Source organism: Hippoglossus hippoglossus, chromosome 20 (genome assembly GCF_009819705.1).
Source record: "Hippoglossus hippoglossus isolate fHipHip1 chromosome 20, fHipHip1.pri, whole genome shotgun sequence".
Classification (NCBI taxonomy): Eukaryota; Metazoa; Chordata; class Actinopteri; order Pleuronectiformes; family Pleuronectidae; genus Hippoglossus; species Hippoglossus hippoglossus.
Genome location: NC_047170.1, coordinates 6,976,858 through 6,994,258, shown reverse-complemented (window position 1 = coordinate 6,994,258; position 17,401 = coordinate 6,976,858). Strand labels below are relative to the sequence as shown.

Genomic DNA, 17,401 nt, shown 5'->3' with positions numbered 1-17,401 from the left:
TTTAAATCAGCGTGCAGGCGTGTTGTCGTAACAGCGACTGCAGACGGTGACCCACAAAAAAACCACTGCTGAGTGTTGACTGGGACCATAAAGCTGTATGCGAGAGCAGGTGACCTCAGCTGTGATCAGTCAAGCAGGTCACACATGCACTTGAAGGGTCAAGGGCTCCGGCTAACACTGTCATCATGAAGTGAATGTGTGAGGATTTTCAGAAGCTCAGTAAAAACCTACTTGGTGCAGATATTAAAACTGGTATTTTTTCTTTTATATTTCTTAATATTTCTTTTTATACTTGATTATATGGTTCCGTGAGTACATTGTGGTTATCTCTCATTGATCGTGACTTTGTGCAGCACAGTTACCATCAGTAACACTGGCTGTCAGAGTGTTTGAGAATGCTGCCCTCATGTGTCTCCTTTGAGTATTGCAGTGTATGTTTTTACAGTGCAGATGACATTAAATGAGAATAAATGGTAAATAGACTGTATTTTATATTGTGCTTTTCTAGTCTTATCCACCACTCAAATCGTTAAACAGTAGAAGTAGCTTTAAATGTTGCGCTTCTTTTTACTCACACACTGTCGGCCCGGACGTCAGCGGCAATTTGGGGGTTCAGTATCTTGCCCGAGAGCACTTCAGCATGCTGACTGGAGGAGCCGGGGATGGAAACCACCAACCTCTGTTTAGTGGCAACTAGCTCTGTCTCCTGAACCACACTGTTTAACATATCCTTCTTTTTCCTTTGCAGGTGATGGACACACTTTCCAAACTTTCCCACACAATTATTGCACAGCAAACTGGAATCAGGTGGGTTTGGACACAGTGTGAAACAAAGGTTTTATTGTGTCATATTGTCTCATGAATAGAATTCAAAATGTTTTCTGTTTTCCCTCAAAAGGCCTTTTCCAACAGAGGAGAGTGTTGAAGATGAGGATATCTACAACCATCTGGTGGATCTGATAGAGTATGTGTACCCCTCTCTTTGTTTTCTCTCCTCCAGCTTCATTTCTTAAGGTCATTTATTATTTAGTCTCTTTTTTAAAATATGTACAGGATGTTGTGGGTTGCAGGTGACATTTGTTCCCTGGGTGTTGACTGGAAGGCGGCCAACACCTCCCAGGCTACCAGTATGCGCCCGCCTCGCTCACAGGAGTTGTGGGCATGTGGCTGGATCATTTTTTAACACCCTCTTCCCACACACTCATGAAAGCTCTTCCAGTTTAAATAACAGATTTTCATGTACACAATTACCCCGTTCGAACTTGAGCAAACTCTTGAAACAATGGTCATTTGCTGGTAATTTAAAGACCTTGCATTCGACAAATCATGCACATTTGAAAGTCAAAAAATCCTCACATTCATCACGTTGCAAACAGGACTCCTCACAGTGCCAGGCAAAGGCTTTGTTCTAAAAACGATGCAGCATAGCAGTAAAAGACCGACTGTGGCTTTGTTCATCAGGATCAGGGACTTTCGTTAAGACCGCAGCCGTCATTCAACATTTTCTTATCACTGAAGTTCAGGTTAAGCACTTTTCCATCTGTTTGGGCAGCGGGTCTGCGGTGGCCGGACTGGCCGGCAGCTCCCAGCTGGTTCAGGATGCTCAGCAGCGTCTCCGCAGGCTGCTCGGTTTCAGACTGATAACTTCAGGGTGAACCAGACCACGAGAACCGTGATCCTCATATGACTTCCCCCCCCCCCGTCCTGCCTTGTTGGATCATGAGTAGGAAGACGAGGGAGAAAAGAATAAATTAGACCCTGACCACGCTCTTCTTGAAATGTAAACAGCGCCAAGATCCAAACACACATCTCCTGATATTATACAACTACTGCGACCTACAAGATGCTGTAACAGTGTGGTTTTATATATGATGGGTGGTTTGAACAAGTCGCCCCAAATCGACGAGGAGGGACACAGGAGTTTAGAAATGTTTTTGTTGTAGGTGTTTTATTGTAGCTCCACTTGTACAATAAGTACAGTTACAGACACTGGAGTTTTTACTATTATTATAATTTCTAATGCTCTTACTTCAGTGCAGGAACATGCATTTCTTTTACTGGACGTGTTTCAGATCAATCCTGTCGGCCTTGTGCCAGGAAAGCTTTTTGACAGTCTACACACAGTCAGTGCTTTACCTGCATGACTCCCCCTCTATTCTGCACACACTCGACATACCTGCACAATCCACTAACCCCATATGAGCCTGGGCGCCTCCTTAGATTAGTTTATCGAGGCCTCCTGGAGTCTGGTCATTGAGGGTTGTTGTGCTTTTGAAGGTCCCTCAACTCTGAGATTAAACCTGTTTGATCTGCCACTTCTTAAAAATCACTTTCACTTATGTCAGGATTTTAATTTGTAATCCATTTATGTATTTGTTTTATTGTTGTGTTAACTTTTTTAAAAACCTTTAACCTTATTGTGTGTGTTCTTGAGCCACTTTCACAGAGTTTTGTTCCTGACCAACGAGTGTGCGTGAACATTTCATGTGCCTGTGATGTCACATAACGTTGTCGTGTCCCGTGTGCTGCAGTGAGAACGGGGTGGAGGATGAGGAGGACCTGTATGACTGCGTGTATGACGATGAAGACGGCGGCGAGATCTACGAGGACCTGATGAAGACCGAAGCCCTCCCTCCTCCGGTCAGTTAACCGCCCGTGTACACTGAGTCATCAATGTGAATATCAAAGGGGTTGTGGGGAAGACGTCTGGTTGAGGAATCACCAGCCCACAGCGTTGCGGTAACAAGTGTGTGTGTGTGTGTGTGTGTGTGTGTGTGTTTGTGTGTAGGCGTTTCACAAGCAGGAGACTGACATCAGGAGCTGCTGTCTGACAGAGATCAAGCAGACAGAGGAGAAATACACTGAGACCCTGGAGTCTATAGAGAAGGTACTTGCACACTGTTGGGGCACATTGGGTCATATTTACTTATAGTAAAACGTGTGAGTCTTGGAAATGTCAGTAGATGATGTTCTGTTGTTAACATATCAAAGTTTGAAGTTTTATTATAATAGCAGCTGCATTCATCAAACTTCTGAGAGTTAAACTGAAATATCTTAAGTGCCAAATATGACACATTTATCAATGTATCGCTGTATAGTGAGTTTGCCATTTTGAAGTGGTGTCCGAATGTTTAGTGAATTTCTTTACCCCTTATATTGTGCACTCATTATTTCCCATATTGCATCATGAAAAATAGTGGTGGTAGTCACTAACCAATATATGCCGTCATGCAGTGCGCTTGTGGCAGAGCCACGAGAGGATGTGATCAGAGCAGCTCACCACAGCACAAACTGAGACAAACACCCATCCGGCCCACAACACAAAACCTCCTCAGGACTGATTTAATTAGAGGTGATCAGTCAAAATGGCAGCTAACCTCAATCAATACTATGTGAGCAGTGAGGAATTTCAACACAGCCACAATTACCACAACGAGCCCACATTCTACTACAGTGGGTTAACAAAGAAAGGCCACAATGATCACTATCAATAGTGATCATTGTGTAAAACTGTAATCACTAGCATTCGGGTAACTGTGCTCAGAGAGAGAAATAACCCTCTGACATTAGTTTTGCGTAATCCCAGAACAAACTGTATCGAAAGAGCACAAATTGCAAGGGAAGCCCCTTCCCCACCGTCTCATGCCCCCCCCCCCCCCAGCCACGGCTACTTACCTCCTCCCTCCTGTGCACGGACACGTCTGGAAAAGGAGCTCGGCTGATTTCCCAGCGGAGCACCTCACTAGATGACTTTGGATATGAAGTGGATGGTGGAATGTGGTTTGTGTTCGCCCGCTCCTCTGAGACGTGGAGGTGACGATGGCGGCGGCGGCGGCTCTCTGAGAAGGAAATCATTAAATTGCAAACTCTAAAAATGAGATTATTGCCGTGACCCAGACGGTCCCCCTTGTTTTTGCTGACTGCAGCTTTTTTTCCACAACTCTAATATAATAACTTCTCGCCAAATGACTTTCCCACTCTGAGTCCAGGGGGACGAGCTTCACTCCCTGACATCCTCTCTCTCTCTTTTTCTCGCGCAGCACTTTATGACGCCGCTCACCATGTTTTTATCCATGGTGGAGATGGAGAGTGTGTTTGTGAACATCCCGGTAAGTCACTGTCTGACACCACACACTGTAATCATCCAGAGAGCTGGTCAACTGAGGGTCACAGATGGATTGACTGGACCTGAATGTGTTTTTAACACATCCACTGATATCAGCAGAAAATACATGTTGTTATGTGCTCCTCAGGTTTTATCTGTGATTGTTTAGTTTAAAATTAGAGCAGGGTTGAAATTGGTTATCCTTTCATCAGTTAATAATTGTCAATCAGCCATTTTAAAGTAAAAAACATTTTCGAATTTCAACTTCTTCTCACATGTGCATCTTTTTTTAACATGATAATCAGCTAAAATGTCTTTTTTTTGGCGGCTGCTCGGACAGAACACAAACACATTCCAGTTTATAAAGTGGTTCTCTACGTTCTTCTTACAAATTGTCCTTTGCTCATTAAAGTAAGAGTAGTGATGCAGTTACTTTTGTCGTTTCAGGAACTGGTGAAAGTTCACAAATGTCTACTGCTGGAAATCCAAGACTCAGTCCACCAGAGAAGTGCCCAGAACCTTTACCAGATCTTCATCACTTTCAAAGAGAGGTACATCATCGTCATCCTCTTCCAGCATAAACACACACAACGCCTGAAACAGACTCCAGGAGTGAACAGAACCACGACCTGCTGCATCAGCTTCTTTACACTGTATATTTCAGATCTGACTCTGAGCCTCTTTTTATATTCTTACATTAGTAAACTGTTAGTCCCACATGAGCCAGTCTGAGTCTGAGACCCTCTGGTCCTGAGACCTGGCTGAGGGTTCAAAGTCTGAGGGAATGAAGCTGAGTCAGCAACCAATCTTAAATCCTTCCATCCTACATACTTACATCTGAGAGCCTGTCCTGCATCTTGTTAGAATTGTATTTGTCTCTGTTTTCAGTTTAAATCCCTGTTTTATTATGTAGTTTATCTTCTATGACTGAACTGGTTGGAACTTGTATCTGCACGCTTTAGCTAAAAAAACATTATTGTTATTATGTGTGCAGTAATACAAATGTTATTATGCTTAATTATCAGATTCAATAGCCAGAACTATATTGTACTTATGCTTTTTAACTTGTGTCTTCAGACTTTAGCTTTATGCTTTGTTAACTCTCGTAATAATGTGTCTTACCGTCTCCTCCAGGTTGTTGATTTATGGGAAATACTGCAGCCATGTGGAGACGGCCATCGCCTCCCTGGACGACATCAGCAAAGACAGAGAGGACGTACGCATGAAGCTGGAGGTGAATTCTCATCACGGTTCATAATAAATCAAATTAATTAAAATGTGGAGCCATTTGTCAACATGTTAGAGCGGTCAGAGGACGCCCTCAAGTGGTGACCTGACGCACTGCAGGTGATGACAGCCTGCTGTAGTTTGCTCCTTCAATCTTTCTAGGTCGTAAACATTTTTTTTAAATGAAAAGAATTATCTTAAACATGCCCTCAGACTGACTGCTTCTCTTCATTTAGTCTATATATGTACATAACTAATAAAATGTCTTATGTGCTGCACAGGAGTGTTCAAAAAGAGCCAACTATGGCAAGTTCACCCTGAGGGATCTGCTGGTGGTTCCAATGCAGCGAGTCCTGAAGTATCACCTCCTCCTGCAGGTACGCTGATCTCAAATTGTCAATGTTTTATTCTTCACACCCTCAGTGAAAAAGCCAAGCTGGGAAACAAAACATGAAAACAGGCCGTCAGTCAGTTTCATTCCACACGTCTCTCTGCTCCGTTTGTGTGAATAAGAAGCAGAAGTATGTTTTTCATGCTTAAACCGTTCAACAGGAACAGGAACATTTTGAGTGATTGTCAGTGTGTGTTTGACTCTTCTTGTGGATTTGGGTTCCTGGACTTTGTATCATTGACAAAGTGATAAGTCAAAATAATTACACCATGCATGTGGGCTAAGGAGATTTTAAAAAGGTGCTAAACAAAGACAAAGATGAAGGAACAGAAAGTCAGACAAGCTCTAAAACTCTCTGATCAACATAAAAAACTAAAAATTACCTTTATCCCTCATCACCGCAGTTTAGTGAAAGTAACTTGCTTGTATACGTACAAATTTGAGGTAGTTCACTTGAGTATTTCCATTTTATAAAACTTGAAACTGTTACTCTACTACAAAATAGAGATACATATTTTTCTTCTTCCCTAATGTGACAGCTGTGGTTACAAGAACAATATTTTACATCTAAAACATAAAATATGAACCATGTAGTTGCATTCAGCTACAGACTGACCAGCAGCATTAAAAGGCTGTATACATATAAACACATAAAGAATAATAAGTATATTTTAATAATGATGCCTTTCTACTTTTACCTGACTTAAGTTACTTCTTTTTACCTAAAATAAAGGATCTCAGTACTTCTTCCATTAGCTGTGTAATGAGCTGTGTGTGCTCATCTATCTTCATACACATAAAGTTCAATTTAAAGGTCGTCACTGAGTTTCTGGACGACTCAGATATTAAAGCTCCATCATCTGACTGGAGGAGCAAAAGGACTCCCCGGCACTACCCCACACCTCCACGAGTGGCGCTGTTGTCCGTGTTTTATTCCCCTGTCTGGCTTTGTCCTTCAGGCTGTGAGACTCTTCGGTTTGACTGTGAGTCTGAAAAGACCTGAACATAACTGACAGGTGACGGAGACAATGACTGAGGAGGATGAGGAGGGGTGACGAGATAAAGAGGGGGACAATAGATGAAGAGGAAGAGCTTCACTGAGGGTGTGACTCAGGTGTCATGTTCCTTGTTTAGACATTGCAAGGATCCACATTTTCAACTGATTGCATTCATTGTCATCAGTGATTTTGTGTTTCTGTTGTTTTCGTGATTTCAATTGTGATCTTGCTGCAGAAATAGAACAAAATATGTTAAATATAACAAAAATCTGTAAATGATGCGTTTTGCAAAAGTAAAAAAAAAACAACAGAATATTTGCTTGTGGAATTTGACCGTCACGAAATAATTTCCTTTGTGAACCATCAGCCTGAATGTGTTTGGTTTCTCTTCTTTAATAATTCAAAAAGGTTATTTTCAAGCTATATCATAGCTAAGGTACAGAGAATTACCCTCTATAGTTAGAGTTGCTATCAAATCCAAGAATACAAACTTGAACCCGGATAAGCGGAAGTTGTGAAAAGTTGGAATTTGTTTTTCATTTTACAAATTAAAATTAGACTCCAAAAATGCTTTGCAGCAGATGTACTATTTGTTTGGTTTTATTGTCATTTTATTCCGGCAGAAATTAGTAATTTAAAATGTTTTTATATTAATAATAATAATAATGATAATAATAATGACGAATTACAAACAACAGGAACAATAAAAAAAATAAGACATTACATAAAAGCAGATACAAATAAAAAGAATAAATTCAATAAAAGATAAAAAGACCTTTCTTCCATTAAAAGTTAAATTAGGTTCTATCAAACCCTCTGATCACCCTCCATGTTTGCATGTAGTGTCCTGATCAAGCAAAGTGATTCTGTTGTGTCCACATGGTCCGAGCTCCCTGTGGAACGGGCTGGTGATAGTGAGCTGCTCGGAATAAACCCTCCGCCGGGTCACTCTCCCACACTGTGACAGAGGGAATGTGTACAACTAATGTCTTGTCACATCCTCTCTCTCCCCGACTTCCTCTCTTTCGCCCTCTCTTTCTTTCTGTCTTTTTTTTGTCATCAATCTTCCTCTCTCTTTCTTCCTGGCTGCCGCTCATCATTTCTTTTACCACCCCCCCCCCCCCCCCCCATCTCCCGAAGCCGCAGTTTCCCAGGATGAGTCCATCATGTATGGTCCCAGCGAACGGCGTGACCACTCCCCTCCTCTCTATCTCTGTGGATGTGTGGGGGGTGCAGGAGCGAGCCTTGAAAAATAGGACTCCGTCTTGCTAGTGATAATAATGCCCGGGTTGAGCTTGACTGACACCAGGGATTTGAGCAGCGCCAAGAAGACATATATATCTCCCTTAGCGGATAAGTGTGTGTGTGTGTGTGTGTGTGTGTGTGTGTGTGTGTGTGTGTGTGTGTGTGTGTGTGTGTGTGTGTGTGTGTGTGTGTGTGTGTGGGCCGTCAGTATGGACCTGTATGAAGGACATGCATGGCATCCTTCCTCATCCTCCACTGCTGAGGTCTAGATGTCTTGTTTACACTGCAGCCAGGCATCGGCAAGCAATTTCAGACACAGACACAGACACACACACACACACACACACACACACACACACACACACACACACACACACACACACACAATATGATCGACTTCAGAACAGGATTCTTTTCCTGTCACCTTTTTTCATTTGGTATCTGGAGCCAAAGTCGGATCAGTGGAACAGAGTTCAGGATTATTTTTTTCGTACGTGCTGTTGTAGGTGTGTGATTAATCTAAACTGTCATCGTTATTTGAAAACCGCACTTCTGCAAATTCAGAGAGTTTTTTAAAAAGTTCAGGAAAAAAGAATCAAAGGATTTAGTGTAAACAACAGGATTAAGATAATGAGTAAATGCTTATCATGTTGTCAAAGTTACAAACGAGTTGTTCAGCAAACTGTTAACTGACCATCTGTTTGTTTTTAGAATCATTACCCTTTTAGTTTAATTCAGTAAAGGTTCGAAGTGACTTTATTTGTCATCTTAAACCTTAAACATCTCACCGAGCTGTTGTTACAGGACTCCCAGGCTGCGAGTCGATTCCTGATTGAACCTTGTCTCTATTTTTTCTTGTGCTAACACATATTATTTACCACAGTAAAGAGAACGTGGCTGATTTTCATAGTTCAGGAAAAGTTGCAGTCTAAAGATACATGAATTTCAAAACACAGTGTCAGTTCTCCTCTAATATAAGTTCATTTGTATGCCTCCGTGTCGGTGACGGCCAGTAGCCGGAGGACAAGGGTTGGTTTATCAGTCCCTCCCATTCTTGTGAACACGATATCTCAAGAATACCTTAAGGGAATTTCCTCAAATTTCCCTTTTCTTCAGATTTTGACCAGTAGTCAGTTGGACTCAAAGACGAACTGATTAGATTTAGGTAGCAGCACGAATCTCTGCCTGTCTGACTGACATCTCTCAGTGGATGTCCGCACACCACCTGAAAATTAACCTTGATAAGACTGAACTACTTTTCCTTCCAGGGAAACGCTCTCCCACCCACGACCTGACTATTACCTTTGTCAACTCCGTGTTAGCCCCCACCCAGACTGCTAGGAACCTGATTGTGACACTCGACAGCCAACTCTCCCTTACTGCCAACATTACTGCAACAGCACGTTCCTGTAGATACATGCTGCACAACATCAGGAGAATACGTCCCGTTCTCACTCGCCCCCCCGTTCATTCCGCTCTGCATCTGCCAATCGGCTTGTTGCTCCCTCACTCCGAGCTAAACACTCAACAAAATCACGACTGTTTGCTGTCCTGGCTCCTACACGGTGGAACGAGCTCCCCATTGACATCAGGACAGCAGAAAGTCTACACATCTTCCGCCGCAAACTAAAAACACACCTCTTCCCACTATACCTTGAATAAAAAAAATTTATTAAAAAAAAAGTAGCGATTTAGTAGCACTTATATGGCACTTACTTATAGCACTTTGTAGTTTGGCTTTCTTGAAGAAAATTGTACTTTCTTGATTCTTGTTGTTCTGGGTTTGTACCCTCACGGTTGAATGCACTTATTGTAAGTCGCTTTGGATAAAAGCGTCAGCTAAATGAAATGTAATGTAAAAATGTAAAGATTTCAGTGGTCAAAGGTCACGGTGACCTCATGAGTCAGGAATAATAAAACTGTACTGGTTGCTGGAACCACAGGGCAGATATTCTACTTTCTTACAATTTTTACTGTACAGCATGAAAGAGACGTAACCATGAGGGCACTTATATCCTGCGTGTGATTTGTTTCTGTCCAATAGGAGCTGGTGAAACACACTCATGATGCCGCAGACAAGAGCAACCTGCGGACGGCCCTGGACGCCATGAAGGTACATTTTACATTCAGCAACAATACAAATTGGATGTCACATCATCCCAACAGTTTTCAATCAAACTGGAATGTGCGCATGACAACTGTTGTATCAGCTGCATCCAAAAATATAGCTTCATTGTCGTTTGTGTTAACACTGCTAAAGAAAAGTTGGGTTGGGTTGGTGGAGGCAGCATCATAAACAGGGATTCTGAACTACTGGAGAATGTTGACTGTTGTTTAAAATGTTGATTAAATTAAAGCACTTATCAATTAGTAGGAAAAAAAATATTTATCTTAAATCAGGTGCCTCAGGACGTCTCCTGGTTCATTTTATTTCCACACACCCTCAGAATCACTTCGGGCTGGAGACTTTCACAACAGCCGCAAAAGAGATGATGGCTTTTAGCTTTTTGTTCTGTTGAACTAATTATTTCCTTTATATGAATTTTATTAATATTCATCTCAGTCATGAACATTTGTGTTATTTTCCCGTGCGTATGAACAAATTAATCGTCCACACAGCTCTTAGAAGTCACCTGAAAAATTTGAATTTTTTTTTGTCAAGTCAGATCTATTTGAAAAGCCTAATGTCATATAGAGACAGATGAGGTTTGGGAGCCTGAATCAGCAGCTTTTACTTCAGTAGAGGACAAAACTGCTGAAGGGGAACTTAAGCATGTGAAGGAATAAACGGGACGTGCATCAGGAATACAGTGCTCTTTAGAATTTATTTTGTAATCTTTGTGTTGTGATTTTTATTTTTTTGTATTTTTATTAATTTAACAACACAGACTTAACATAACAAAAACAGACAGATTCATTTATTATCACAACCCTATCAACAGGCCCAACAACATAGTTAGATAACAAAGGGGAAAACTAATGTAATAAATATGTATTCATAAAAGAATACATAGATAAATTGATTGCTTCATGTAATTTTCTAACTCGGGAGTGAAAGAAAAGTATGTATATATAAACCAAGGGAGGAATACTGCATGTAGAAAAAGACATAACAAATCTGAATGAAAAAAATATTAAAATGACTTTTATTGTTTAACTAATATTTAACTTTTTTAGCTGAATGTGTGTTTTTTTTATTAAATTAAGCTTTTGTTTTGTGATTTCTTTACAGGACTTGGCTCAGTACGTCAACGAAGTCAAGCGAGACAATGAGACGCTGAGAGAAATAGACCAGTATCAGAAATCCATCGAAAACCTTGTAAGACGCACGATTCTTCCGCTGATTTCAACTTCAGAAACAAAAAAAATCTTTTTTTCACCGTCTTCCTCTTCGTCTGCAGAATCAGTCTCTGAGTAACTATGGGAGACCCAAAGGAGACGGGGAGGTACGGGTGTCCTCGGTGGACAAACGGGCCAAACAGGACAGGTGAGATGTCACGTTGACATGCTGGTTGATGGAGTGACTGCAGCTCAGACTCGATTCAGATGCTGTGTCAGATAAACTGTGTGGTGAATTACTGAAATCCTCTTCACCTGAACCGGGAAGATCCAACGTTTTGTTGCTTTGTTTTGTTTATTTATCAGTAGATTAAACTACGTCTGCAGACAAGTTTATCTTGTTTGAAGCTACACTGCAATTTTTCCCTCAGACACAAAATGCCCTGTCAGTCTCGCCCTTTGTCTCACGGATCACGTTCACTCAACCGGCCTTGACGAGCCGCTGACTGCAGGGAGTCTCTGTCTTGGGCTGGGTTAGGCCCGCACAGAGGTCACAAGATTATTCCTGGGGGTCGCCATATGATTATGGAGAACAAAAAACATTATATAAATAAATATTTTATACTTGGGGTGGCACAGGTGGTCTTTCTGTGTTTACTCCGTCCAAAGACATTCAGCTGTGGTTAACTGGAGACTCTAAACGGACTGCAGGTGTGAATGTGAGAGGACAGTTGACTGTGTCATGTTGGTCCTGCAGAACGCTAAAGCCTGTCAGCTGGGACTGACTCCTGCTCCCCCATGACCTTTAAGTATAAGCGGTATAGGGAAAAAGTGGGTTGGAGACTGGGAATTGTTTTTACATCCAATTGTGTGTACCTGTGATAAGGTGCGCTTTAGAATGGATGTTATTGAGTGTGTATGTGAGGCAATGTGATCAGTCAGACCCCAACCCTAAATCAAAAAACCACTGGTCTCCTGTATCTTAAAATGACAGCTACCTTGAGATTGGGTCAAATATCTGTAAATCGAAACACATCCAACTGGAGGAGCAGACGTGTGTCTTACAAACAGAATTCAAAACAGGCAAACGCCAACTCGTCATGTATAATAAATGGGTTCTGCTGTGTCAGGAATAATGCATAGTGTAGGTTTAAAGTTTAACAGAATGCACCTGAGATAATGCACAGCAGGTGATCAACAAATCAACATTATGGTCTTTGAACCACAGGCACATCTTCCTGTTCGACGCCGCGGTGATCGTCTGCAAGCGGCGGGGAGACAACTACGAGATGAAAGAAGTGATCGACCTGCACCTGTTCAAGGTCACCAACAACCCCACGTCTGACAAGGAGAACCGCAAGGTCTGTGCACAGGCACGCACACACAGACACACACACACACACACACCCACGGTTTCCATGGGGACACAGTGTAACAGTCAGGGTTCTCACGCATACTGGAAAATTTAAAAAACCTGAAAATTGATTTACCAAAAACCCTGGAAATAATATCTACTGTCTTGGAACAGTCTGTTCCTGGTGTAGTATTTCTTAAGTAGAACCCTGAGAGCCAAATTCCAAGAGGCAAAATCCAGGGGATTGAATCACATGTCTGGGAAAGTCAGGGAATATGTAAATGTATTTGTTGCAGGTCTCACTACAGTACAAACCACTGGATGTGTTCAGAAAGTCCTGAATATATTCACAGTACAGTAGAACGTCCAGGTGAACTCCCCCTCCAACACGTGCCTGCCAACTTTCAGATGTGGCCGTCACCTTGGAAAAGATGTTGGCACATCCGTCATTTCACTTCCTGTTTTTTTTTGGGCAGTGTCACATCTCTGTGAACATTGAACTTTTAGTTCCGAGACAAGAACTCAGCTGCACTTGTCCACGGCGACGAGTGGAAACATTCAGCTTCAAATGAACTAAGCTCAAGGCACAAAGAAACAAACATGGCAGTTTATTTCTCACATTTTCTCACAATATCAAAAAACATTTTTTACTGTGCTGCACAGAGCAGTAAAAACTGAATTTTTGAATTAAAATCCACAGTCAAACATTTCTTTCCTCTTTCTTAAATGTTGTGAGGCGACATTTTCATCGTTTTCCCAGGAAATAATTCATGGATCTTGATGATAAAAGAAGATTCAGGCATTTTTAGAGGACTATATATATGAATGCGAAATTTGGTGAATTTGGTCTGCCCTTTGGAGAGATTTTATTTTTACAGTTTCTATGATTTTATTTCTACAGTCTCTCCAGTTTAAATCATACACTATTTCTTTATTTTTATTGTTCCAGTTTATTTCCTCTGTTTGTACAGTTTAATTTGTACAGTTAACACTTCTTAGTCCACATACCTCACATCTGAGAGGAAAACTGATTCACACCGCTCACTTTGTTTTCACCTACAACACAGATGCTTCGATTTCTCGGGCTGAGTCGCTTTGAATCCACTTTAATCTGAGTCATCAACATTTAGTTTGTGTGTTTAGTGGTGTGTTATCACCCCCATCACCTCTACACTGTGGTTGGTAGTGGCTTTAAAAAACGCTAAAACAGCTTTTGATGACACTAATTCCCCCCCAGGGCAGCATCATGTAACGCAGAGCCCGCCCCAGCACGATTGGAACGATGTGCTGAGAATGTTCTGCCTTTTAACCTCCCTGTTTCACCACTGCTTTCATGTGCAGCTTGTAGAAGTGATGAAACTTTACAATGAACAATATTAGTGTTTGTAAACGATGGCTGATTAAATGATGATTACTGACATGCTGTGAAATACGAGGGAACGAAACGAGCATCTCGTATTATCATCCAATCGGCTACAAAGGAGGGAGGCCTCGAACTGTCGCCTTCATTATTGTGTCTTTATGATGGAGTCAGCAAAGCTGTGCAGCCACGTTGGACTCCTGACAAACCAATTAACAGCACTACTTCAGCTTAATGGGCAGCCATAACAATTTATCATAGATGCAGGTTCATAAAATTCAGTTAACCACCCACTTCACCGCTCGCTCTCTACTCTCTCTAATGTGCTGATAAAATGAAGTACAGGCAAATTTAAAAATCGGCCCCGCGAACAGCGACGTAATCTACACAAAAGACTCTTATAAAATAATTTGGTACGAGCTTCTTCCAGCACATGTTTTATGTTGTCTTGTTCATTCACCAGCACCATAGTGAAACTGTGGCAGAGGAGAACAGTCTGCCTCCTCCCAGATGGTGTTATCATTAAACTGCGCACACACACACACGCACGCACACGCACACACACACACACACACACACACACACACACACACACACACACACACACACACACACACACACACACAAAGAATACTAAGTGCCAAGTGCTGGAAAATATTGCCAATCATAAAGAGTAATGCTATCTCAGGCGTGCCAGGGAACAATGATTTGGGTAATAATGATGTTGTAAATAGCAGACATTAGTGGACTTAAACCCATATGGGCTCACACACTTTGAAGGCCACGTCCGCCTCGGTGTCAGTCTCCCGACGTGATGGATATGACGCAATTTGCTTGATGACATATTTATTATGGGAACTTAGATCTGTCAGAGGCATGACTCCAAATGAATGTGTAAATAGATGGCTGCATGCTGTCAAGCTCACCAAATGTTTATAAAGATGCATTTCCACTTTCCTCCATTATCCAGAAATTAAGCCCAAATATTCCGGATACGTGGAAATCATTCTGAAAGCAGCTTAAATAAAACCAGATTTACGGGAAAAAAATGCAATAGCGTGCAACCGTCTTTGCATGAATTTGTTTGACGTGTACGTGGACTTTTTAGTTTGGTCCATGTCCCATCCGCTAACATGGAGGGGGCAGGGTTCATGACCTATACAACTTTCACTTATGGGAAGCTGTCATGTCGTCCATCTATATACATCTTTATATGCTATGGCTCAGCATCATTAACCTAAAAGGGAATATTAAGTCAGTGCTATGATTGTTTTCACTTTTGCCAGATTTCAGATTTAATGTGCAATTATGTGTGACTCAGTTAAATTGATCCACACGGCGAAAGACTTGAGCAAAAGGTCAGATAAGGTGTATTTTAGGAAGATCACCGCAGGAATATGTTTCGTTATCAGTCTGGACATGTGGTCCTCTTGTATTCTGGGAGGTAAACTGACAGAAACACAGACAAACACCTCCTCCTCCTACTCCTCTGTACAAATTGGTAGCTAGACGATATCCCTGCTAAGCGGAAGCCTCTGTGTCCACTGGGAATGCCTCTGTGGAGCGCCGCTTTCCTTTTCTCTCCTCTTTCAAACAGAAAAGACGAGCCGCTACGCTTCCCTGACAGCACTGTGAGCTCGGCATGTTTTCAGCCTCCGGAGCGGAGTGCTAGAAGTTCAAAACCACAACTAGGAGCCATAAAAAAGTGCGGCTCGCGAGTATCCGTTTAGCAAAGCGTTTGAAAAAAAACAAACCGAGGCATGTGTTGACGCAGAGGCTAAGGGACTAATATTTAGCCTTTGACGTGGGTGATGGGAGCTGATTTACAGGCCCGCTCGCTGCTCGGGTCTGTGCATGCCGTCTGATGCCCAGCATTTATATGGCGGAGCAACCTCACACTCGTTTCCTCCTCTTCCTCTCTGTTCTGTCTGTCAGCTCCTCCAACCCTCCAGCCCTCCAACCCTTTGTGTTTACTCTCCCCGAGGCGTGCCGCTTTCATTTTGCATCTCTTTGTCCCCATCTGTCTCGCTTTGCTCCTGCCCACCTCCCGCTCCCTTTGTCTTCCACTCAGTTGTTGTTGTATTTTATGTCTAAAAAATGTGTGCGTTTTTTCTCTTCTCCCCGTTGCAGTGGTCCTACGGATTCTACCTCACTCACAACCAGGGCCAGAGCGGCTTCGAGTTCTTCTTCAAGACCAAAGAGCTGAAAAAGAAGTGGCTGGAGCAGTTTGGCATGGCCATGTGAGTGTGGGGTTTTGTGTGTATGTCATTGTGTGATTTGAGCACGTTTGGCTGTCACAGCATCAGAGCGCAACACATGGCCCGTCCTGTTCTTCAGGTCGGGCCGCTTGACGATGAGATACACGCGAAAACAGTGGAATGCAGATGGTGACGTTTTTTTGAAGCTTTCAGTTCTCTACTGTAGTTTGAACCGAATCAGCCAGTTCTCATCCCGAACTCGATCCACCTGCAGTGACAAATGGAACCACAATATTTCACCAGGGGAACACACTGTACAGGATGCAGGTTTAGTTGTCCTAACTATATAGTAGCAGACCTTTAGTTGTATTTCATTAGTAAAAAGTGTGCAAACTATGAGTGAGTATAAATGGGTTTAATAAACCTCAAGCAGGACTTTGCACCTTTATCATGCCTGCGCTCCGTTTTTGGTCTTTTGAACGCAACACGTCAGGAACACCTTCAGGGAAGTTCTATTAATTTGGCACAGACAGTCACTTGGACTCAAAGATGAACTGATTGGATTTGCAGGATGAGAATGAGAATGAGCAGGAAAGCCACCTCACCCCACCTTCCAGAGAAGACGCTGTGGTTTGAGCAAGTGAAACAAAAAGGTTACGCAACTCTTTCATCACGTCTCACTATTAAAGCACCGAAAACAAAAGGAGGAGTCTTTAAATTTTAAATAAACAAGCCGCTGTGCTGCAGGCAGAGTCGGGAAAATATTTTGTTTTACTTTATAACACACACGCACACACCAATGCCCCAAGGGCTCATGAACACCTCTTGTATTTTCTTCAAGCAGACCATGCCCGTCTACTTGAAATTATCTCCCTCCCACTTCAAAGAAGCGTATCAGTGAAATGTTACTGAGTCACTGTTGTACTCTGCAGTCGTACTGAAATATTGAATTGTTGTGTTTTTTTTTTGCAGCTATAAACGAACATTGTTGCTTTGAAATTGATGTTTTCAAAGAATTAAAGCTGTTTTCAATTGAAACAAGGCAGAGAACACGAACAAATTAATTTTCACCCATTAATTTGGACTCAAATATAGTTACAACCAACAATTCAATCAGGAGAGACTTACAAAGAAACACATGAGAATGAGTCAAATTAAATAAAATAAAATTCACTGTAAACCAGAGGAGTAGAGTTTTGGCATTTAGACCCCATCATGGAGTAGAACACCACGGAAGAAGTCCT

The 17,401-nt window shown here is 42.0% G+C and overlaps 1 protein-coding gene across 2 annotated transcripts in view; it reads left to right on the top strand.

The window, feature by feature from the left end:
• Window positions 1-17,401, top strand: part of LOC117753823 (guanine nucleotide exchange factor VAV3) — an 85,151-nt gene that overhangs the window by 42,417 nt on the left and 25,333 nt on the right. For both annotated transcript variants that reach the window (XM_034572235.1, XM_034572236.1), the window contains exons 3-15: window positions 749-807; window positions 899-964; window positions 2,532-2,640; window positions 2,789-2,887; window positions 4,041-4,109; window positions 4,553-4,656; window positions 5,240-5,339; window positions 5,614-5,709; window positions 10,011-10,079; window positions 11,199-11,285; window positions 11,368-11,453; window positions 12,474-12,606; window positions 16,090-16,199. In XM_034572235.1, coding sequence (XP_034428126.1) covers window positions 749-807; window positions 899-964; window positions 2,532-2,640; window positions 2,789-2,887; window positions 4,041-4,109; window positions 4,553-4,656; window positions 5,240-5,339; window positions 5,614-5,709; window positions 10,011-10,079; window positions 11,199-11,285; window positions 11,368-11,453; window positions 12,474-12,606; window positions 16,090-16,199 — 1,187 coding nt within the window. The remainder of the gene's footprint in view (window positions 1-748; window positions 808-898; window positions 965-2,531; window positions 2,641-2,788; window positions 2,888-4,040; window positions 4,110-4,552; window positions 4,657-5,239; window positions 5,340-5,613; window positions 5,710-10,010; window positions 10,080-11,198; window positions 11,286-11,367; window positions 11,454-12,473; window positions 12,607-16,089; window positions 16,200-17,401) is intronic.